General features: G+C 38.7%; 1 protein-coding gene across 1 annotated transcript; it reads left to right on the top strand.

Annotated features, from left to right (window-relative positions):
* Positions 1 to 17,495: 17,495 nt before the first annotated feature.
* si:ch211-125o16.4 (neuroblast differentiation-associated protein AHNAK) lies at positions 17,496 to 25,398 on the top strand. The gene is made up of 5 exons (XM_044373417.1): positions 17,496 to 17,794; positions 19,987 to 20,078; positions 20,215 to 20,335; positions 20,458 to 20,633; positions 20,983 to 25,398. The coding sequence occupies exons 2-5, from the start codon at positions 20,076 to 20,078 to the stop codon at positions 25,396 to 25,398; spliced, it is 4,716 nt and encodes a 1,571-aa protein (XP_044229352.1). The 5' UTR covers positions 17,496 to 17,794; positions 19,987 to 20,075.
* Positions 25,399 to 25,991: the final 593 nt, after the last annotated feature.

Here is a 25,991-nt window from a genome sequence, read left to right as displayed (position 1 = left end):
GTGTATCTTGTTTGTAGTCTTGAGTTTCAAGAGTTTGTGCGTCACATCTTTCTTGCTGATGTCTGTTGTTTCAACACAGCAGTTAAAGAATGCGTCACCTAGCATAACTGCTGTAAAAATGCACAATGCATACTTGAGTGTTTACTGAAAATGCCTTACTTGCATGCAAGCTTAGGAATGGTGATAAGACTACTGGCCTCTAATGGCTTCAGAACAATGTTTACTATCTTCCCCTGTTGGTCTCAGCAGAAACAGTTGGTTCTCTCACTTCATGAATGATGTGAGATTGAGTGTGGGCTCTTATGTTTATCTTCAGTAGTGTCATACATAACCCTACTTGTGGTTAGAAGAAAATCCCACATCAGGATTGTTTTTATAATCCCACTTGCAATTTTGATTTGTCAGTCTTCACCTGCCTCTGTAGTATATTGTATCAGTAAAAGCAACATCCTATCAGATCAAACTGTTTATTCATGATAAACTGATTTAAGGTACTAGTTCCCAACCTTTTTACTTCATGACACCTGAAAATGTGTACTTCCCCTGTTCACACATTGCAAATTGTCAGTGAGAACAAGGCCTTTTTAGATTGTTTCATTTTAATAACTTTAGAGGCCTGAATTGAAGTTTTTCCACACAATGAAAAACAGATTGCAGTAGAAAAAGTTAGTTATGCCATGTTTTGTCTTTCTAATCCTGTAAATCATCTCCCTACCCTCCAGGTTCATCTAGTGACCTACTTGCAAAGCAAGGTAGTAGCCAGGTTGTTAGAAACAAAATCTCTTGATCTCAGAATCTTTGTTCTGTTAACTGTTCAATTATACTTTACATAAATGTTATTTCCTAACACAAAGGTCAAAATATTGTTTCAAAGCCTTCTTTCAAGGAGAAATGGTACAGCTTTCATTTAAAAACTAGCCAGGTTGAAACATCTTGAGGTTAGAAATACTGAAATCAGCATATGAAATATTGTTAAATATAAACTCCCTGCAGATTGAGAAAATCTACCATCCTGGACATATTGGCTGCAGCCCCCAGTTTGAGAAGCACCAGTGTAAGAGGCTATAGTGCTAAATAAAAAAAAAAGGAAAAACTGATTTTAGAGTAAATTACAGTATTAGTTTATTTCATAAATCATATCTTCAAATGTTTTGTCCTTTATTCACACTTAACACAGTAAACCACGGTTTACAGTGTATGACAGACTGTGATGAGCAATTGAAACAGTACAGCAAAATTTGTTGGTGCAGCTGTGCAAATCAGATAGAGATACCAGATATTTTGAAAGTCCCTGATTTTATCAGAACTCTCCAACATAGAGAATTGAAGTCATGAGGTCAGGTCCAGGCAAGCTTCTGTTCTGCTAGCTTCTGTATGTCAATGCAATCTCTCACTCTGATTCTTACACTGTCTTTCTGATAAAGTATAGTGTGCTGCTGGGGTTTTCTTTCCATATTCCAGTACAAATTGCACAAATTACAGCACTTGCTATAAGAAGTTAGAACCTGGAACGGCTCCCCATGTCAAAGCTTTGACTGGGCCAATTTCATGCATCCTGACTTCACTGAGAAGCAGACACTTTGATGTCACTCAATATGGCAGCGTCCACAGTTTCAAATGGTATTGAATGAATAAAACTCCAAGAATGAAGACTGTTTACTTTCGCTATATCAGTAAATTACATACACTGTCAGAAACATGTATTAACTATTTTGTGTAATATTCTGGCTAAAATAATCTCTTACCTTATCCTCCTCTTGGGAACTTGGGAAAAAAAACGACCTCTGATGCAGAAAAGTGCAATGGAATGCTCATTCAAATTAGAATTCCAAGTTGGAAAATTGGGCAAGATCCATGTAGCCTGAGTTAGCTGACAGAAACACACCTGATGTCACAGCAATATGGCGGAGCACACAGTGAACAGTGAGCAGAATTACTCTTTCATCAATTATTACTTTATGTAGCGGTTATGTTGTGAAATGTGCTGGAACAACTTTGTAGTTGGCATTTCCATTCAGGTGATTTGTGCTTGATAGAAGTCTTTGTGAGCATGCTGTACCAGCCTACTCCTCCCATCTCTTATAAAGTGTGCTAATGTGTTTAATCAGCTGCTGTTGTGTTGGGTTGAAATGAAAGCCTGCATGTACATCCAAACATCAGTTTGCCGTGGGCGTCCATGTTTTTCGGATCAGATGCACTGGGACGCATTTAGATTTGAAGTTGGGAATACCAACTCCGAACTATCGACTTCCGATTTGCAATAGACTGTAGCATAAACTGTGCTTATTCTATTCTATATTCTCTTGGAAATTTAGATCTCCAATTTGAATGGAACACATCATCTATTCCTCCTATCAAAAGTGAACTAGAAGGAGGATGGGGGATTTGAGGGCGCTAACACAAAGTATTGGTACTGCTTGGGATATTTTTTTCCTTGTACGATTAAGTCATGACCTCCCTTACTTACTTACTTAACCTGATATTCTTACCCTAACTGTAACAATCACAGTCTTCATGCCTAAACCTAACCAACTCAACCAATGAAGCAGCCACGTGTGACACTTGTCTCACACGTGGCTGCTGCGGCTGCTCTGAGCAGTCAATGTGGGTGCTGAAATGAAAAGCAAGAGGTTTCGTGACACACAGGCGCTGCTCACGGAGGTGGAAGAGGTGACCACAATGGTCTCAAATCGCTTGGGTCCATCCTCAATGTCCAGCTCTGACATACGCGCAATAGCCAGGACCACAACATGTGTCCACAGTCCACAGGGTGATCTTTTTAAATCCTTTTCTTGCAGCATCCACCGCATGGAGTAGCATCCTTGTATCTGTCTCTTCATGTGTGCAAGGGGCAATCTGATCTGTTTCTTGTGGGTGAGATGATAGAACATCTCCACAAGTGGAAACAACTTTGGTAGTCAACATTTCCACAAGCTTCCTGGCCATAAAGCCTTTTTGGCTGGCCTTTCCAGTTAGTTGGTATCTTGTTTTTTCCATCCACACTTGGTCTTGTCACCTTTACCCGCTTCTGTCTTGTCTGGGACTTTAAGCTGTTAACGTCATAGCAGTCCCATACAACATCCACTCTGTTGGCCCTTTCAAGTTTCTTTTTGATCTAGTATTTGGACCTCACTGTCTGGGACACTGCTTATACTGTTCTCTAGGCAACTTAACAGATCAGCCTTGTTTCCCAAGCGCAGTCCACCATGAAGGGAGAGTGATGGGGGGTAGGCCTGATTTTCGTGTTTGAAGAAGTTTTCCAGATTCCCATCACGGGTCTGACACGCAATGCTTCCCCCTTGTCGACATTAATATAATCACCCAGAGAGTTATTGTAAATCAAAGATTACATGAAATATACTTGAAATATCATTCTGCATCTTCTCAGATACTGCAATTTCATTATAAATCTTCTCACAACGTTACTGAAGTCACCATTAACTATTCACCTCAACAGTTAATGATGTTGTATATGGTATTATTGTAATCTTTGACCATCAAAACATGGGGGTAGACATCACCTTTTCTGTGTTCATTGTTTGGTTCAAGTGATATGGTGCAAAATACATAATTCGGTTATGGCAGAAAGCAAAATGGCCACAAAGTGTTTCTGCGAAGGCTCCATTTCTGAAAATGTTCAGGGCCCCAAACTGTACAAGTGTGCCAATCTGAACAAAGAACATAGAAGCTCGGATAACAACACATACAGAGGGATTGTGACTTCATTCTCTGCTCCGGACGCCATCACTCCACTATATCTTTACATAGCAAATACTTATTTGCTGCTATATTGATGTTCAAATTGTCATATATTGGACATTCAAGCTTTTAAAACTTTACACAACATGCATGCAACAGACACGATATTATAAAGTCTAGCCTAGGTATTCCTATACTGTGATTTCCTTCTCACAGCATTAATGAATGCACCATTAACTATTAACCTGAACAGTTTATGATGTTGTATATGATATCATTGTAATCCTTGGCCATCAAAACATAGGGGTAGACATCACTTTTTCTGTGTTATCATGTTTGGTTCAGGAGATATGATGCAATATACATAATTAGGTTATGGCGGAAAGTAAATTGGTTGCCATGGCCACCACGAGACGTTTTTGCGATGGCTCCATTTCTGAAAATGTTCAGGGCCCCAAACTGTACAAGTGTGCCAAGTTTATGCTTTTATGAAAAAGTGAACATAATTTTCACATATCACCTGTACTACAGAAAGACTCTAGAAAGTAATTGATTCATGTAATTTATTAGAGGACTCTTAAAATGCATCATAATATGTTCAATACTGTGTTTTCATTTTGCTGTTATTTTTTTAAATTTAACATTGTATTTTGATTTGATCATTTTTCATTATAACTTTTTTTTTTTTTTTTTACAAATCTTAAAAAGGACTAACTTTATGCCATTTACAATTGTGAATGAAGCAATTAACATGGACATGTCAGTTAAAAACTTAACTTCTTGACAAAAATATCTGCACACCTATGCTTGCTGCAGGTGCCCCTCTCTCCCTTATCCCACCTTGCTATCGAGAGGAGCTGATACTGGGTGTCAGTGCCTCTCTATTTCCTCCTCACTGACCAGACCTTATTATTAACAGTTTAGTTCTTTTTAGAATCCTTTGTATATAATTGTTTATATATGTTTATGAATACATGGGAAAAAATAGGAAGACCGCACTTCTTTCTTATCAATAGATTTATTGGACATCACCATCACGTTTTGGCTCATGCTGACATACAATGAAAGTAAGTATATGATTTTTTCCCCATTAGTCTGAGTCAGTTCAGACTATTCTGTCGTTGATGACTGTAATCTTGATTCACTGTTGAATTTTGCGTTTCAAATTCTTCATTTTCAAAAAAATGCCTCAGCATCACATGCTCCGAAAAGTAAAAACTAGAACCTCACTGGACACTCAGCATCTCTACATGGGTGTTGTCGTGTGTATATTTGTAACTCAAATAATGCCTATCCCTCAGAGCTCAGTGAATCATATACTATATTTTATATTTAACTGAGCGTCACATTCAAGGTAGGAAGAGAAAAATGGTTCAGGAGAGACTCTTAATTAGGATATTCTAACAGTTGGTAGGAGATTTGAGTGCTGGAGACACAACTGAGGTTTCTTCTGTCAAGACAGGGCAAACTGCTGATTTATCACAGTTGTGCAGCATTTTTGCCTCACTGAATTCCATTTATGGGTTGTACATGGAATTTGTTGTTGTACTTTTTCTAATAAATAATGGAGCAGCCCATGTCCCTGGCTGCAGCAGTACATTTGTGCCCAGCACAGAATTAAATACAGATTTTTTAAAATTCCGTCTACAGTGGACAGTAAACGTATCAGACTTTTGTCCAGATTTTTTTTACACACACACACACACATATGTATGTATATGTAGAGATGTGTGTGATCTACATCTCTACATGTATACTCTCTGAGAGAGAGAGAGATGTAGATCTCTTTCTCTACACAAACAATACACAATCAAAATCTGCTCATTTAAATGGTAGTCTGTGGTGTGAACACACAGCATCTGTACAATTTCCAACGTACAGCTGAACATAATATGTGACGTCATCTGTAAATGCAGGAATTGATCTGGCAGGCCGAGCACATCTGGTACCTACATCAGGTTAGCAAGTAGGGATGTGCAGAGAGCCCAGTATTTGTATTTGTATCTGTATTTGTTGAGGCAGCAAAAAATTATTTGTATTTGTATTTGTATTCGAATAAAAGTTGAAAGAGACTTAAAAATCCTGTTTTTGTATTTATTACACTTTTAATTTTAGAAAATTAAAGTGTTACAATAAGTGTTCATGAATAAACTACCTTACGGAGGAGGTCCCCACACCAGGTCTTGAACTGGAGTCTCCCAGATCATAGACAACTGCACTGACTACTAAGCTAAAACTTTACTAATCGACTCATAGCAGACCTCTACCTATCTATACATCAATAACACAGAGACAGCACACCATGTAACATGTAGTAGAACTTCAAAGGTGATTCTTGCTTTGTACTTTTCATTTATTGCCTATTTTTTACAACTTAACTTTGTGAAAAGGAGAAGGGGATCAACAGGTTATGGAGAGTCAGTGGAGCAGAGGAGAGAGAATGAGATAATGATGTAACCAACCTGCAAAGTGGTATTTGATATGTTTTTTTTTTCTTCCAAAAACAAATAATTTTTAAAATATTTGTATGAAACAAATATTCATATAAAACCTACTATTTGTGCTTTGCCGAATAATGTATTTGTATTTGGGCACACTCCTATTAGCAAGGCCATATAACCTTTGAAAGAAAAAATAACATTCTTCATTACACCAATGACAAGTTGAATTCATAACCAATAAAACATGTTCTTGCTCAGTTCAACATTTTCAGGATTTTTGTAGCTAAAGCATTACATGTTCATAAGCAGTAGCTTATGGTGGCTAATTTTAGCTAACGTAAGCTAATGTTAGCAAACCTGAGATAGTTGTTACTGTGTAATGGATGTTAGTGAGTCAGTTTGCAGCTGAATGTATAACTCTTCTTGTGCTACTTACACTGTTTTAACATTAACAACCATCCCATATTGCCAATGTAGCCACAGTGAAATATAAGTTCTAAAAGTTACATCGACTCAGTTTATATTAGAAGCTATACTATAAACAAAGCATTCAGACCATCCACACCAGGTTGGCCTTCCTTTCTTTATCAGCTTTATCTTTAATGTCAGCTATAGTGTAGAAGTGTTGCCAAAGAAAATTGATGTGTATGTAGTCAATTGTATTACATTAGTCATTCCACAGTGTAGCTGTGGGGCAGAATACCTGAGCTAATCCAGATACCAGGGATGCTTCAGTCTCTTTTCACCCAGCCTGACTCACTCTTGCACAAGAGCCAATAGCCTCACCAACTTTTTTGCCATGACAACTGTTTTTTGGTTAAGAAACAATATATGCAATGTAAAGAGATGAGGACAAATCTTTTTATCTAACATTTCCTGTGTGTGCTTGTGCAGAAGTGATGAAGACAGATTTACAATGATGTGATTTCTCATTGAATATTTATAGATGCAGAGTGTCTGGAATTCCTGTTGTAATGAATAACATTAAACCTTCCTTCCTTAATTATATAAATCTAAACATTTTAACTGTATTTACTGTAGAGGTTTTGTGTATCTGACAGTGTTGAAGGCTTAAACAGTAAGAATTGAAGTCTGGACTTAATGCGTCTTGACTTTGAACAACAGTGTGCTAAGAATGCAGTTTCACAACATTCCCTTTTCAACACATGACATGAGCAGAAACTGTATCAAGATGTGTCTCTCTAACTGACACCTTTTTGTTAGAACAATATCTAAGTCAGACAATCCAAAATCAATCATACACCAGTAAGTACATCACTATATTACACTTACTGGCTGAATTAGACAACAGGCTGCATATATGTGCCCTAAGGATGAATAAGACATTAATACAGTCATGGTAAAGTTGAAATTGCTCAATGAAAAGTTACATGACTCAGTTTGGGAAGCACAGAACTGTTGGAAAAACCCAGTATGCACTGCATGCAATTTGAAGGTGTAAAGTTGTGTTATTTGCACACAGATTGAAGAGACCAGGCTGGTTGGAATCTGAGCAGTTCATTTCCAGCTGCTTGCAGAGGAAACAAGTTCTCTGAAGGGCTTATAACTCAAATACACAGGAGGATCTCTTAAAATGTTGCAACTGAGTTAATAAGTTAATAAGTAATAATTAATATTTGTTACATATATTGTCAGTTTTATTACTATATCAAGGACATATACTGTGCAATACCAAATGACTTTCATGGAACCTTTTCATCTGCTGCTCTGCACACCCACAGTTTCATCACTATCTTGCAGATCTTGACAGGGTCTAGTCATTTTACAGACCTGAATGTCAAAACCCTATTTTAATGTTCCTGTAGGTGTGTACAAAAAACCTCTTCCTTCTTTCATCTTACTTCCTTTTGCATGTGATCATATTTTGCAGTATACAACATAAAATAAACAAAATCCAAAATCCAAAATCCAAAAGCCCTCTGTACTGTGCTGTATGTGTACAGGCTGCTATGGCTGTCACAGACTTTCAAGTAAACACTGTCCTGGACCATGTTTGGTCTTGGTTCATGAGTATGGTTTTATGGAAGTAATTTTAAATGGCTACAAGTAGACAATTGACAGTTTTGTTTCCATTGCTATAACTGACCATGGCTAAAATGAAAATGAAAAATAATTTAAAATATGCTTGTTTAGAAATTCATGGCATGGTTCTACCACTTCTGTAAAAATATGTGACATTCTTTCCATCTTATAATGACACCTTGTATGAAGGGAGGTTTTCTCACCACCCATTTACCACATCCTTGCTGTCAGAGAGGGCGAAGAAGGTCCACAAATATGTCATGGTACGTTTACCCTATATTATAGGTTTTGGGAGTGTATGCACTGACTCTAGTAGAGTACCTTGTTAATGTAAGGTATTTTCCCCCTCCCCCTCTAATAAAGACTAGACAGTCTGAGGAATCATTGGTTATACACGTGGGGGAAATACATTGTCAGAAATTGACAGGATCTGTCTGCAATGTATGATGCAACTCAGCACTTAAACGGTGGGGTAGATTAGGATGTGAAGTAGAGTCAATTAACAATGAACAATTAAAACAAAATAAAGCCTGTAGCTGCTGCCTCTTTTTTGTGACATTAACAATAGAGTGACCTTTATCAGTGATGCCATTTTATTTGGACACTGGACAAAATCAGGCGTTCTCAACGAAGATATTGCAGTATAGCCATGGCTGATTCAGCCTTGATCTGCCCCTGATGTGGATATACTTTTTAATCCTTTAGGTACATACAAAGTATGCAGGCATGTATGTGAATAATGCTGCTCTAATTTGATAGGGTTCAGCTCCCAATCATTTTTAAGCACAAAATATGACAAAAGACATCATTGTAACTGTTGGTTACTCCTTTATCCATAATATCCACTTGCATTGTAATCACTGTAATCCTTGCTTTCTAAAAAACAACTACACCATTATTGCTGTTGTTACAGACATGTCTGAACTAGCTACTAGCTATCAACTGGTCTCTTTTGTCAAGCCAGTGACATTTAATCTGTGAATGTCTTATGCTTGTGGGAAATGGTGTTCGCTAAAGTAACAGGATTATAGATATAAAAACTATTATATTAGATTGTTTAGAAAAGATTATCCTTATCTAAACATATGGAGTGAACCGCATAACATACTGCTGAGCGAAGTTATGATTCAAGGCTGGATTCTTAGATTGAGGTTATTTTATGTATGGAACTAAACCCAGATTCCAGTTTCACTCCGACACTGGATTGCTTAACGGTAAAGTTGACAAACATCTGTGAATGACAGGAATGTTTGTGGAGGTGATGGACGTCTAGCTGACTCTTCCTGCTCACTAGTTTAAGAATGGACTGCTAATGAACCAAACAGAAAGTATGCAACCCTTGGCACACTTCATTCAAACACAGGGTTTGAATGAATGAGCTTGTGCAGTGTTAGTTTCAGTGCTAGCTTGGAGTAGTAGCATGTAGCTACTGTTCTCCACATGCTCCACATGCTCCACATGCCTTCCTTTACTATGGGTACCACTTGGCAGATAAAGCAGCTTCACAATAACCAAAATGACAGTGTGTACACACTCACCATATCAACAGAGACAAGACATTTTCTTGACGAATTGAGTAGTTGTTTGGTCCATAAAATGTCAAAAAATTATGAAAAATGTCAATCTCTGTTTCCCAAAGCTAAGGTGACATCCTCAGATGTCTTGTTTTGTCCCAACCAACATTCCACAACTGAAAGATATTCAGTTAACTGTCATAGAGGACTAAAGAAACCAGAAAATATTCACATTTAAGAAGCTGGAATCAGAGAATTTGGACATCTTTTCCTTAAGAAATGACTCAAAACCATTAACCAGTTTCTAAAAATAGTTGGCAATTAATTTAATAGTTAGCAACTAATCGATTAATCGACTACTTGTTGCAGCTCTAAGTACCTTAAATTTGTAGCATTTGCAGCAGGCTGTAGCTCAGTACTGTTAAACAAAGAATTTTGCTTTGAAGTGAGAAGAAGGCCAGCTATGAGAGGAATGCTGCTCACTGGCTGGACAACAAAATCCTGTGCTGCAAAGCCAGCAACACTAGTGAAGTTTACCTCTGCAAACATAACATTTGTCCTGTTGAAACAGGAGGCGAGGTGTGTGTGTGTGTGTGTGTGTGTGTGTGTGTGTGTGTGTGTGTGTGTGTGTGTGTCTGTCTGTCTGTGTTTACAGTATGTGTGCATCTTAGTATTACAGACCCCAGCCTGCTCGACACTGTTCCACAGGTATTCATTAAAAGGCACAAGTTTAGACCTGAAGTGCAGGCAGTAAATGAAACATGAATCGAGGAGTTTTTTTTTTTTTTCTCTCTGATTCTAGAAAAAGCAGCCCTGCAGGAGAAACCATACTGACAGGGCTAACAGACATGTATGAACAAAATCACTGTCAACCCCTCACTCTCAATATGTACACCTGGTTAGTTTCTATGTACTAAGTACTTTTGTGGTAACTCTAAAGTCATATATTTCACCAAACCTAAGACCTCCACTAATGTAAAAATTTTGGAGATTGAGAAACCAGTCTTGTTTCCTATTTATGTTCTGTATTAGAGGTGTTTTACTTTACTTTAACAATGCCACTGCTCCTTCTGCAGCTTCCATCATCTGCCTCCATATCCAAACACGTCAGTACTGTCAAATTACAAGCTGCACTCTCAGGACTACCTGCTTGTGTCTGTGCCAGCTGCTTCTACAGAGCTCTGTAAAACAGCATGCATATGGACACCTCCATCTGCTTGGAACGAAAGAACTGAAATTATGGATAATAATCACCATTTATCATTGAGTAAAGTCATGAACATTTTAATCTTCTCTTTTGACTTTCAATGCACCTTTCTAACAGCATAATTTTAAATACACAAATATAATTATAGTGTTCATTCTTACTTCTGGAAATAATAGCTAACAGAATAATCTCAATTCACCCTACAGACACAAAAGACAGCACCCTCCTGTGAGGTAGACTGGAGTGGTGTTTGACATCATTATGATGTCACATGTGACAGCTGTGGAAAACATTATATCAGTGAAACATGGACTCTGGACAAGACTGAATGAACACCAGAAACAGACAACATCAGCTGTCTGTGACCTCCAGACAAAAAACCAGTCACAATTTAGACTGTGAAGAGGTCAAAGGTCAGTGGATGGATGGAGAAAGATCAAGGAAGACATACACATCTGACACCAGAGACCATCTCTGAACAGAGACAGGGGTTATGTATACGACCAGGTGTTATTATGTGACTGTAATTCCATACTTCACATGATGACATCCCAGAAAAATGTGACGAAAACTGACTAGAAGCTCTGGAAAATGCTAATAAACGGACATTAAGTTAAGATTATTATGTCAGACTAAAAATAATCTCAAAGTTTGATTCAGCTGGGATCTTAATGCCAGTGAAGGGCAAGAAATTCATTTTCAATCCCTGCTGGCATTCACAACTAATAACTAATATTACTAAGAACTGAAATCTAATAGTAAATGTATACATTTGGATTTCAGAAACTTTCTGTGCAGATAAATCACTCTTTGCTGTTCTCATAAAGCGCTAAATAATTGTTAAATTACAGGGCCATTTTGTCTTTAGATGATCAGTAACAAAATACTATTATGGCAAAAAGGATGTAAAAAATGTTAGCAAGTTACTATTTATTTCCATTTCAAAACCTCTCACATTTATCTGGTGACCCTTTGGAGGGGCCCGACCCCTAGGTTGGGAACCACAGGACTTAACTAGCTAACTGCATATAAAGTAGTGTAAACTAGCTCCACCTCCAGCAGCTACAACAGTAACATGCTGCTCTAACACTGATGCTTCACTATTAATAATCTAATGATGTCATATATAATAATATATCAGTCAGAGGGACCAAACTGTCAGGAGAGTAGCAGGAGATGGATCCAAATGCAGGATGCAGGCAGTATGAACTGAAGAATTACTTATTTTAGCTTGAGTGCAGGCAAAGAAAAACTGAACTGAACAACACAGAACAAACAGAGAAGACTGAACACAACAGAACAAAGGATCCAACAAGACTGAACTGAAACACAGGACTGAAATACTAACTGAACCAACGAGGAGATGAGGTGCAGGTGGGGAGATGGGCGCAGAAACTCAAGTAAGGGGAATGAGGAGACGAAACATGAGAATGGGAAAGAAGCTGATAGGCTGGTGAAAACACTGGGAAAAGCAGGCTGAGAACACAGGAGGAAAAACACAGCGCAAACTGAAAACCAAAGACCCAGCATACACATGAATATAACTTAAATACACAAGTCACTCCTCACAAACACAGCAAATAAACATCAGCATTACATACCAACCTAGGAACCTTTAAAGAACTCAAACATATATTGCTGTTGACATAAACATGAAACAATACATTTGTGAAGTGGAGTGGCCTGCATGTAACAACAAATATAGGACTGAAAGACAACTTTTGCTCTGGGTGTCAGTTCACTTTTGCACATTGTTTCTATGAGGGTCAGTGTGTAGCAAGCAACAGTCCTCAGTCATATTTCCTTAAGAAAACAACTAGTGTGAAAACAAACTTCAGTTTCAACTTCAAATGGTGGAACAACTGAGAACCCCAACATGGCAGTGATCCTCAAGAAGCTACACTTCAGGGTGTAGAATATGACGTGGAAGATTGTACATTAGTCAGTGAATGTGATTGAGTGAAACCACTTTAACATCATCGTCTGGAGGCTTCTCCAGAGATTTTTAACATGGAGCAGGTATGTGTCGCAGCTATAGTTCCTACACTACCAAACAATCAGTGCTGACAATCTGCATGCTGAGCAGAGAGGTGGTGATACATTCCTCCCACTAAAGGCTGGAGGACTGGGAGGACAGAAACTGAACCCGAATTCACTTATCTATCAAAGGCCGTGTTGTCATACACATGCAAATAGGATTGTTACAAAGCTCCATCCACACACCCATACAGCTGCAACCTGGGGGGTTGGGGAGATGGTCGAGGATTGGAATGACCCTTGTCCCTAAGTGAAGACTGTGTTCTGACAAGCGGGATTGAATAACTTTGGCGGTGTTCATTGGTGTGTTCAGTGGGTAGATACACAATCAGTTTTTCAGAATGTCAGTAAACTAAACAACAAATACAGAACTGTGGTGGAAGGGGACAGACTCAAAGGGTCCTCAGGGCTTCCTCTGCTGTGCATTTTTATTGAAGTAGATTCTGATGGGTTAGAAGCTGTGAAAAAACCCTTACTTAGCTATGCAGCTTTCAGCCAGAGGTGTGACCAACATTGCTCAAGTCCCCAGTCAGAAACACTCAAGTCAAGTCCATGTCCTTAGTGTTAAAGGACAGGTTCACAGTTTTTCAAGTCTTTATTAAAACAACAGTCAGGACACAACATGTTTTTCTTGCCATAATCATTCCTCCTGTTCATACTGACCATTAGAAGATCCCTTCATAATGCACTTACAATGGAAGTGATGGGGGATAAATCATTACAGTCTTTTTAGTGCGAAAGTTCCTCTTTTTGTTACTATACTTCCATCGCAGCTCAACAGGGAAACACTGTCTGAGGAAACACAAAGAGGGAATTTGATTCTAAAAAGACTATAAATGTGGCAGATATCTACTTGACATCAACTTTTACATTAATTTTTGCTCTAAATGGCTGTGTGGACACACTGTGGATTTTGGCCTCCATCCCTTACATTGAAAGCACATTTGAGGGGGATCTTTTAATAGCCAGTATGAACAGGAGGAATGATTACAGTGTGGAAAACCTCTTTCATATGGACACCTGACTGTTGTTTTAAGACACACTTGAGAAATCGTGAACCTGTCCTTTAAATGCAAAATTAAGCCTCATGTCTATCAGTTCAGCACTGATTTATATTCTCAAAGCCAAAATATTTCAAGTTTTTATTAGAAAAATATATAGAAAAACTATGAGTTTCAATTTCACTCCCTTCAAGGGTCTAAAACCATGCTAGCTGCTCTGTGAGGCTGTACTTACGGGCACAGCGGTGCTTTAAGCTAAATGCTAAGGTCAGCATGTTAATATGCCCCCAATGACAATGCTAACATGCTGATGTAAAGCAGGTATTATGTAAACCATGTACAGAAAACCATCTTAGCATGTTAACAAGTTGTTTTTTGGAGTTTGACCCATACTAGGGACTAAAAGTCAAGATATCTCAGCCTCTGCTGCACTGATTTTTACCAGTTACTATAAAAATCTGTCTGTTGTGAGTCCCCCAACCTTATTGAAGTCCAGTACTACATTGCTGGAGTAACCTTTGATCATTTTGAATTGAGGCACCTAGACCCAGACCCCCATGGACCTCTGTTGGGTTGTAGAAAACTCACCTATCAAAATGCTGATAACAGACCTGTTTTGTAACTAGCAAATGTTGCTAATTGGCATTTATAGAGTTACCAGCTCTGATTAGATTTGAAGTCCTTCTTCATGAGGTGGTAACATCATGTTGTCTCCCCTCTGTATTAGAAGTGTTCTGTCTATGACTCCAGTGACGATGTGAAAGTATTTTGAATGTGAATATAGACATAGCACATCTGTCATTTATGCTAGAAAAGACTAAGGAGAAGACTCCTGTTCTCCTAATTAAGACTTCTTCCGTAAACTGTCTAGTTTCTGTTGCTCATCGTTTAGCTATTGTCTCACACTGTCAACACCCTTCTTAATCTTTCCTGTACACAGTCATCATATTGTATCAATTGGTTGGATGGGATGGGTAGTGACTCATGCTAGGAGAATGTTGAAGCATTATCTTCAAATGACTGAAATGCTTTACAACAGAAAGCAAATCCAGTTCACCAAGCCATAAATTATGGTCTGATAATTTACCACAAGGTTTTCAACACGTTTTTGACACAGCAAAAATGGTACTGTATTAGCATCCCAGAGGTAGTATTATGTAAAGTACATTATTATCAGCTAAATGTACTTAAAGTATGAACGTAAAGGTACTCATTATGAAGAACTGTTACTGTCAATGATATATTGTTGTGTTATTTGATTGTTACTTATACATTAATTATCAATACACAGGAAAATGTGACAAAAGTTGGCTGAGCATTCCTATGGAAGGAGTATTCATATTAAATAAATGTTAAATGTTTTGACCTATCACTAGGCTGTACAGTGAGTTACAGGCTGTACTGTCATAACTCTAATGGGCCTCATGACAGGTGACACTATTCTCTAGCCTCGACCTCACGTACCTTAAGGCTGCTTTTAAGTCCTACTCTCACCCAAGTAGAGAGCAGATACTTAATGGTTTGACCCGGCCTTATATCTATCTATTGTTACTGATACATTAAAATATAAGCACCATTTTCTATTCTGTTGTTTTATATTGTGTATCTTAATCTACAAAATAACTTGTAACTACAGTTGTCAGATATTTGTAGTGCAGAATAACAATTACAATATCTCCACATGAAATGTAGTGAAGTATAAAGTAGCATGTAATGTAAACATTCAAATATCTCAGAATTGTACTTAATTTCAATATTTGAGTAAATGTACATAGTTACTTTACACCACTGCAATGTAAAGATGATAATGCAGAGGAAAGTAAATTATAATGCATGATGTCCCAATAAAAGAAAGTAATGGATGAGGTATAGGACAATGCAGAGAACAGTCCATTATTGTCTAAATTAGCACACATAAGTGTGCATTACAGCTCTTATTTCACATCTACTTACCAAATGAAAAGAGAGGCTGTGTTTGAATAAACACACATTTTTCTTTCTTTTTCTTTCTTGACCTTGGTAAACAGCAGTTCACAAAACAATCACAATCACTGCAAGGTCCATTTAGTAGCCGTTCTGGGGCTTTCAATCACATCACACAATCTTCCTCAACAGACTGAGTTGCCAGATGTCATAGAATTGTATATGTTCAAATTTCCATTCTTCTAAGCACTTTAAGGACTTCTCATCTATCCATCTATCCATCCATCCATCCATCTATCCATCCATCCAACAGTGACTACATGGATCTCGTGGTGAGATTAGTTTGTCAGCTAATTCTTACACTCACATGTTTGTACAGTAAATATGAATCCACAGCCAGCAGCCGGGCAGCTTAGCTTAGCATAAAGACTAGAGACAGGGTGACACAGCTATCCTGGCCCTGTCTGAATGTGAGTGACCTTTTGCTTTAACAGTTATCCTGAATACAGGTGCACCTCAAGGCTGTGTGCTCTCACCTGTTTTGTTTTCCTTATACACTAATGAAATGCAAATTATAAATTCAACCTGCAAATTGTACAAATACTCTGATGACATGGTGCTAGTCAGTCTTATGCAGACAGGGGACACAGTTAACACAGTCTACTTATTTCCACCATATTGGTGAGCTTACCAAGTGGTGTGAAGACAGTGCCCTCTTTAATACTGAAAGTGAGACTAAGGTGCTGGTTATTATGAGTCATCACAGTGGGTTTTCCAGCTGTAGAAGCAGTAGAGTATAAATATTTAGAAACCTTTTTTGATCGTACATTCAGTTTTACAGCCAACACAGAATACATTTTTCAAAAAGCAATGCAGAGCTTGTATCTAATCAGAAAATTGGATTCACATGATATGAGCAAGAACTTTTTAGAGACTGTTTACAGAGGTCTTGTTGGAAGTATTTTAACTTTTAATATGTGTACATGGGAAATTGGGAAAGAGCAGAAACAACTGGGATGTATATATAAAACACTGGTGAAACAAAAAACCCGACAAATTGTGTCTGATCCTGTTCATCCCCTTTTTAAAGAATTCATAAAATTTCCCTTGGGAAGATGCTATAGAGCCACTGTAGCAACCAACAACATTTACAAAAAGTCTTACATACCAAATGCAATAACTTTGCTAAATTCATAAGCACCATTCACACTGGTACTGTGCATGTTGTGTTATTATTATTATTATTATTATTATTATTATTATTATTATTATTATTATTATTATTACTAGTAGTAGTATTATTAACTCATGACTAGCTTATTAACTGATAATGTTGTGTGAAGTACCTGTTGTTGCTATTGGTACCTGCAATCCAGGATACTTTGCACTCTGATTTAGAATGTACTATAAACTTTTGTCCTGATGTGTGATTTTAACTGGCCTATTATATAAGAGCAAAAACACCAAAAAGAAATAGTAAAAAACGCAAAATGAAGTGTGAGAGCAAAGTGTTTGTGTTGTGCAGTGGTTACTGTATACGTGAGACAGTGTTGCTACGCATTTGTTTCTTTGTAAACCTGGTTAGTCCTGTTAAGAAGGAGTGGTGTTTTTCTGCTATGTCTTTCTCTCTTGCGCTTTCTAGTCAGGTTTCGGCTGCCAAAAGGCCTACACATCGCTCTCTGTGACATAGTTTGAAATTGAGGCGTGTGTGTGTGGGAGTGTGTGTGTGTTGCAAGGGGAAAAGTGGGCACTAGGAGAGGCGGTACTAATGCGGCCTAACCTGTTCCCCTGGCTGGCTTTAAGCTTATAGGCATTTAACTGGCCGATCCATCCCGTCTTGCCTGACAGAGCAGCAGTGATACACTGAGGAAGAGACATCTCTCTCCCTGGGCTTTCCTTAAGTGGAGGCGTCTCTGGAAGCTGCATACGGTGAGTCCATCCAATATGGTCTCTTTCTGGTTGATTTAGACTCCATGATGAGATCATCTCAGAAGACAACTGATAAAAAATCCTTTATTGTGTAAAAAAAAAAAAAAAAAGTTGTAATTGAGTTTGGAAAATAGAAATTCAGCACACAGTTTTGCTGTTTGCTGTCAATTCTCACACAGATTTGCTGCAAGAATGCACACTGAGTTTAAATTTAAGTTTTGACATATATTGGAATTAAACTGAAATTTAATATGGCTGTGTAATATTCTTAAAATGTTTTCACAAGTCAAGGTTTTTGAAATGCTGTTTTGGTACACAACCCAATGTTGAAGTCAAGAACGGTGAAAATGCATTGCATTTCTGACATTAACAACACCTGAGGTTTCATGATGAAACAGTAGATAAAGAATATTATCAAATTTTATATTCACAATTACTAATTTGTTCTGTTAATTAACCCTGTCAGTGTGACTTCCTGCTGTCACAATTTGGAAATACCAAACCCTGCTGTCATCTGATTCACACCCTACTGTTTTGCAGTATGTGAATGGCATCAGTATTAATGCTGCCACCCTGTTTGAGAGGATACACCTCTGATTATTTTTTTAGTGTTATGTGCCTTTACTGTTTTACCTGTTTTCTTTGGATTACTGCCATTTTCTGGTTTGGGGAAGTATGCACAGGGTCTGAAACTGTGCAGTTATTTGTCCTTTCTTAAATCTTGTTTTTTGGAAATCAAAGATGTCTGTGCAGTAACAGTGACAGCAGTGACTCTGAAGAGTGGTGCTATAATAAACATAGTTCTCTGATATGTATAGAGCTCTCACTCTCTATACCCTGACTTTATATGACTCATGCAGAGGAAAATTGTGAACTGTCAAACAGTTATGACTGCTGAGTTGTTGTGGCTTGTGCTTGAAAAGCTAATTACTGTAGCTTTGGAGGAGCACCTGTTCATGACTGTTGCATTAACACTGATGGGGTGGACCAATTAACATCAAGTTTGCTTTGTAGCATTGGTGGACAGATTGGGTCTCAGTAGAGGAAAATGTCTTTATTCCTTTGGTTTGATGACTTATTTCACAAGCTAGTGTCAGCATACTTAAAGCCCATTCTGCCTTTATCTATGCAAATATGCTGTAAATGAATTGCATTTATATGTCAAGATGCTGGGGTGTGGTTGAGGGAGGGCTGTGTGTGTGCTGAGTGGTGTGGCATGTCAGTCAGAATGCATCCAAACCGACTGGTTTAGATGCATACATTCCCCTGAACAAACCTGGCAGAAGCCTCGGATTCCTGAGGTGTGAGGTGATATGGTGTGTGGGTGTTGTTGTTTCTCTGTCAGTCAGGGTCAAAGAATTAAAGAGCTAGCTACTGCAGGCAGGTGAACAACACTGAACATAGGCAGGTATGTGGGAGAATAGGAATAAACTGACCCCTAGTGACAGTTATAGACAGCTGATTGGAATGATTCTTTGAAACTAAGATCTTCAGATAGTGTAGTATTCATACTATGAATTTTGATGATACAAACACAACAACAGTGTTTGTGCTATGGTCATCTTGTCTTCTTCCATGGTCAACTTTCATGTTCCCACATAAAGTAGCATGTGTTCATCTGGAGTTGAATAGCAGGAATTACCAAATATTTTAGGTAGTTTGTATACTGTTAGAAAAGGTTACATTAAACATGAAAACAGGCCATAGATCAAATCAAATCAAATGGTAGTATGTAAAAAAAGTTGAAAGGTAGGTTAGGTTAGAACCTAAAATGCATACAGTCACATACATAGCACCTGTTTTTGACAGCCCATTTACTATTTCTCAAATCAGATTGAACCTAATCAAACCAAGGCCACACACCAAATCATCTCGTCAACATTCACTTCCCTCCTATTACTTTTTTAATATGGGGGAAGTTAAATTAATAACATACTGAAAACTTAAACTGGTGTTTTTTGAAAGAAAAGTGGCTTTTCATGAATGTTGATGATGACTTACAATAACCTGAGTTAGTATATAGACATTTCACTTTTAGTTTCAAACACATCTCGAACACTGAAACAATGATTACGTGTCTTAATATTCTGTATTGGATCACTGCATCTTCATCTTGCATAAAGTACATGGTGTAGTTATGATTTAAATTATATTAACATAACTGAATAACTAATGTTGCTGCTGTTTTACAGATCACTTTGCTGTGGTTTGGAGTTTCCATGGTTTCTTGTATTTTGATATAAATTCCATGATATGTGGATGTAAATACACCTAACAAATAATGGTAAGTATGACAAACTAACACCAACCAGTACTATATGTGATAGCAACAGTGAAAACCATATGTCTGAGTTTAGAAAGATGGACTATATGTGTGAAAATGTCTCATTATGTGTATTATGAACCCATTTTAAACTTAGAGCGTGGATACCAAGAGTAGACGTTTTTCAGAAAGCCTGGTCCTGGACGACTCTGATAAAGGAGTCATCATTACAGGAATCACAGATGACACAATCGCTGCAAAAAGTGGCCTGCAAGCAGGTAAGAGAAAAACTTGCTGCTGCAGTTTAGGAGAGTACACTCAATATTGGTAGATGAAGGATTTGAGATAAAGATATAGATATGTTGAAATGGTTTTGATGAGTTATTTCTATTTGTTCCAGGTGATGAGATTGTTGCAGCCACTATACACCTCGACCACCTCAACAAAAATGAAGTGTTAAACATCCTGAAGATTTTAGAGCCGTATGATGACAACATGAAGGTGCTGACAAAGAAGGAACTGAGTGCCAGTGCCAGCCTCAGCTCTTTGGGATTAGGACTTGAAGGTCCTGCAGAGGTAAAAGTCACAGTCCTAGCCAAAGCTGAACATATCCAACTCTGTCTGTTGTATGACCTGTTGTCTAGCACTAGTCCAGTCAAAATCATTCTCTGATATAATGTTAGTTTCTCAAATGCCACATAAAAGTCCCTAAAACGTCCAACAAATGCTTTCTTTGCACCTTTCATCAATTAATTTAATGATCAGAAATTCTCAACAGAGACTGTGACACAGTGTCACAGCAGAGTCATACATTTCATATAATTGATGAATGACACAAGGGCTACTTTGATTGATGTTTGAGTAGTAGTTTTAAAGCTGTTATATAACTGTTAACCTACTTTGTTTAACACTTCATTACCAACAGATGGTCAATGCTCTGGATGCATCGGCTGAGACACCAGCAGTTTCCCTTGATGGTCTGAGTGGAAAGTTAAATGCTGCACAGGGGGGTGAAATAAATGGTCCCACTCTCAATGGAGACCTTCCTAGTCTCAGTCTAAATGAGCCCTCAGCTGATGCTGGTGCCACAGTGCCATCCCTAGGACTGACTGGACCAGATCTAAAGGGAGAACTAGATGGCAACCTTAAAGCATCTGATGTCAGTGTCTCGACTCCCAGTCTCAACGCTCCCAGTGCCTCCCTAAACATAGAGAAACCAGAAATCAAGACGGGCAACCTGAAATACAAGGCCCCAAAATTCACTATGCCACACTTTAATCTACCTCAACTCAAAACACCAAAAGCAGATATGGATGTTTCTGGTGGCATAGATCTCCCTTCTGTCAGTGGAAATCTAGAGACACCAGGCCTCAATCTGTCAGGCCCAAAATTAGACCTTAAAAGTCCAGATTCAGACCTGAATGGGCCAAAAGTGGATTTGAATGGCCCTGACGTAAATTTAGAAACCCCAAATGCTGATATTGATGCACCCTCAGGCAAAATCAAGTGGCCCCATCTAAAATGGAAAGGTCCCAAAGTTAAAGGACCAGATGCAGACTTAAATGCTGACCTGTCTGCACCTGATGTCAACCTCTCCACAACAAAGATTGATGGGGATCTAAGTGCACCAGATGTTGACATTAACTTGCCCAAAGCTGACATCAAAGTCCCTAATCTAGACGTTCAAACCCCAGACCTGGACATTGATGCCCCATCTGGTAAAATCAACTGGCCTCATTTGAAGTGGAAGAAACCCAAACTTCATGGCTCAAAACCTGATCTGGACATAGATGCAAACCTGAACACACCAAATGTTGATCTATCTCCAAAAGTGGAGGGTGGGATAAATGTCCCAGATGTTGACATTAATTTGCCAAATGCTGATCTTAAAGCCCCTGATCTAGATGTGCAGTCCCCAAATATTGATGTAGAGGCTCCATCTGGTAAAATCAACTGGCCTCATCTGAAATGGAAGAAGCCCAAACTTCAAGAGCCAAAGGCAGACTTAGACATGGATGTAGACCTAAACACACCTGATTTAAATCTCTCAACTCCAAAGATTGAGGGTGACATCAATGTACCGAATGCTGAGCTGAATCTCCCAAAAGCTGACCTTAAAGGTCCTGATATAGAAGTTCAGACCCCAGATCTTGACATTGATGCGCCATCAGGGAAAATTAACTGGCCTCATCTGAAGTGGAAGAAACCTAAACTTCATGGCCCCAAAGCTGATTTGGACCTTAATGCAGATCTGAGCACACCAGATGTTGATCTCTCTGTTCCAAAAACTGATGCTGAGATCAGCACACCAGATGTTGATCTCAAATTACCTAAAGCTGATGTTGATGTTGAGGCCCCTTCTGGCAAAATAAGGTTCCCAACACTCAAAAAGCCTAAGTTCTTGCTTTCTGGGCCGAAGGTGAAAGCCCCAGATGTTGACCTTGATGCTGATGTGAAAGCGCCCAACCTCAGTCTCGCTCCTCCTCAAGCATCAATTGATGGACCTGATGTTGATGTGAATTTACCAAAAGCTGATGTTGATGTTAAAGCACCAGATCTAGACATTGAGGGTCCCTCTGGGAAATTCAAATGGCCCACTCTTAAAAAGCCAAGGTGGTCAATCTCAGGTCCTAAGGTTAATGGTCCAGATGTTGATCTAGATGCTGATGTTTCAGCACCTGATTTGAATCTCTCAGCTCCAAATATTGACAGTGAGATAAATGCACCGGATGTAAATCTAAATTTACCAAAAACTGACCTGGAAGGGCCCAAGTTAGACATTAATGCTCCAGATGTTGAAGGTCCATCTGGAAAATTCAAATGGTTCAACTTCAAGAAACCCAAATTTGGCACACTGAAAAGTCCAAAGGCTGACATTGATGCTGATGTGACGGTACCAAATGTGGACCTCCAGGGGCCTGATGTGGATTTGAGTGCACCAGATGTTAATCTTTCTGACCCAAAAATTGAGGGTGGGATTGAGGCTCCAGACCTCAATATTAGCATGCCTAATGCTGATGTCAAAGGCCCAGATGTGGATCTCAATGGTCTGGATCTCGACCTTGACCCACCCAAAGGTAAACTGAAGTTACCTAAACTCAAGTTACCAAATGCCAAGGTGCCTGAATTGGATGCTGAATTAAAAGCACCAGGCACCAATGCAAGTCTTGACTTACCTAAAGTAGATGGGGATGCACCTAATGTTGATCTTAAAGCACCAGATTTGTCCCTGTCTGCTGCAAAAGTTGATGGCAGTCTTGATGTACCAGATCTTGCGCTTTCAGATGCTCCAGATGTTGATGCTTCTGCTGGAAAATTCAAACTCCCCAAAATAAAAATACCAAAGTTTGGCCTATCAGGGCCAAGAGTAAAGGGACCTAATCTTGAAGTTGATGCTGACCTCAAGGGTCCAGATCTGGATCTGTCTCCTCCTGATGTAGACGCAAAGCTGCCCAAAGCAGATCTAAAAGCAGCTGATGTTAATCTAAACACACCAGACTTGAATCTTTCAGCCCCCAAAATTGAAGGTGGCATTGCTGTTCCAGATTTGAACCTGAGTCTGCCCAAAGCAGACCTGAAAGGCCCAAATGTAGACCTTAACACACCCAATGTTGACAAAGAGGCTCCTTCTGGAAAAATAAAGATGCCTGCATTCAAATTGAACGGTGGAGCATCTAATATAGAACTTGATACTCCAGATGCCTCTGTTCCTGATCTTGAATTGCCAACAGCTGATGTCAATGCACCCACAATTACAGGAGATCTCAATCTGCCAAAAGCAGACATTGCAGGGACTGATGTAGACATTGATGTTAATAGTCCCAGTGGCAAATTTCATGCTCCAAGTCTTAATTCACCCAAGCTGAACTTGTCTGGACCCAAAGTAGAAGGTCCTGACCTTGACGCTGATCTCAAAACAGATCTTTCAGCCCCCAAAGCTAACATCAGTTTACCAGACATTAATCTTTCTACCCCGGCAATTGAAGGTCCCTGTGTGGACCTTAATTTGCCCAAAGCTGATCTAATGGGACCCAGTCTGGATCTACCAAAAGCAGACCTCCAGGTATCTGATCTCAACTTGAAATCATCAGGTCTCACCCTGTCTTCTCCACAAATTGATGGAAACCTCTCGGCACCAAACACAGACATGTTGCCAAAAACTAATGTCACACTAGACACTCCAGGAGTGAAGCTCCCTGCTTCAGATATAAAAGGAGATATCTCTGCTCCAAAAGCAGATCTTAAAGGACCTGATGCACAATTAAAAACACCAGATTTAGATTTAGATTCCCACAAGGGTGACTTTAAATTTCCTCACTTTAAGCTTCCAAAACTTAGTCTCTCAAGCCCTGAAGTAGAAGTTCCCAGTGTTAACCCTTCAGTTGAGGCTGGAATAGAGGCCCCCAAGGTCAACACAGGCACCCCTTCAGCAGATGCCAACATGTCTGTACCTACGGTAGACTTAATTGTTCCAAAGTTAGAGGGAGATATGAAAGGACCAGAAGTGGACGTGAAAGCTCCAAATGTAGATGCTGACCTTGAAAAACCAAAATTTCCACATTTCAAGCTTCCGAAGCTAAGCATTTCTGGGGCTAAAACAAAAGCTCCAGATGTTAATACCAGTGCAAATCTCAATGTCTCACCTGATGGAGAAGTCGATCTATCCAATGTCAGTGTCTCTGCTCCTGAAGTGAAGACAAGTGTCAACACACCTGGAGTGGATATCACAGCTGAAGGAGATGCTGAAGTTAAAGATTCTCCGAAAAGTAAGCTGAGATGGCCCTTCAAATGGGGAATAAAGTCCAGTTCAGGTACTGATGAAGAGGGAAGTGGCGCTGACTCTGAAACTGATATGGCTAATGCTGAGGTGGAGATTCCCGTATTCAAATTGCACAAACTGCCCAGGAACAGCATTGATGCCATTGGAGGAATTGGTGATACATTTGGTTTATCAAAACTTGACACAGAGGCCAAGGATTATATCGTTAGCAAAGGGGTCCGATTACCAGTAGTAAATGCAACATCGAAAGCAGGAGAAAAGGTTGACATTATGGAGAGATTGAAAATGGCGAAGGAAAAAGCACCCTCAACTAATGTCTCACCAACTGAAGCGAAAACTGATATTGATCTGAAGCTTTCAGCCCCAAGCCTTGACATCAGTGCCTCTACAGAGGCAGGAGATTCGTCTTTGGTGAGAGGAGGTACGTTCAAAGTGGAAAAGCCAGAGTCTACACTGGGTGTGGTAGCCCCTGATATTTCCACATCAGATGAAAATGAGAAATTATCACTGAGCCTCTCCAATATGCTTGGCCTTAACATCAAGGATTCAGATGCTGACTGATTCCTGCTAGGCTAACCTGATAAAGCTTCACTTCAGAAACATTGTAAATGCATGCAACAAAAGCAATTCAACTTCTTAGGTTGTGATCATAAAGAGATAAGTTTAATATACACTTGCCACAATATTCTGCAGATAATGCCAGCTACAATATCCTTCTTGTGAAATAACTTTAGGTAGCCCAATGAGGAAAGTTGTTTTTATAAACTATGTGTATATTCCTGTTATTTATATAAGCTTTTTTTCTAAACATTGTTGATTTGGAAGTATGTTACTTATTAAATGACTGCCTCAGTATTGCATGTAATTACATCGAGTTTCTGAGAATTACATTACTTTACCTTAAAATTTTAAGATAAGTTAATTGTGTGAGTGACTGTATTTGATCATTTTTGTTCAATAAAGAAGTCAATAATTCCATTATTTTTACTAATATAAAAGAAAGAAAAGAATAAAACTGATGACTTTTTGGTTTGTATCCAAAGTAAATAAATGTATGAAAACATGGAACATTTATTTTAAAGATCTGTATGTATTTTTTAATAAATTCCTGTGAAGTTACCTGAAAAAAGGAAAAAAGAAAAAAAGAATCAGTG

Source organism: Thunnus albacares, chromosome 14 (assembly GCF_914725855.1).
Source record: "Thunnus albacares chromosome 14, fThuAlb1.1, whole genome shotgun sequence".
NCBI lineage: Eukaryota > Metazoa > Chordata > Actinopteri > Scombriformes > Scombridae > Thunnus > Thunnus albacares.
The sequence above is the reverse complement of the archived record's forward strand: the minus strand, read 5'-3'. Positions and strand labels throughout refer to the sequence as shown.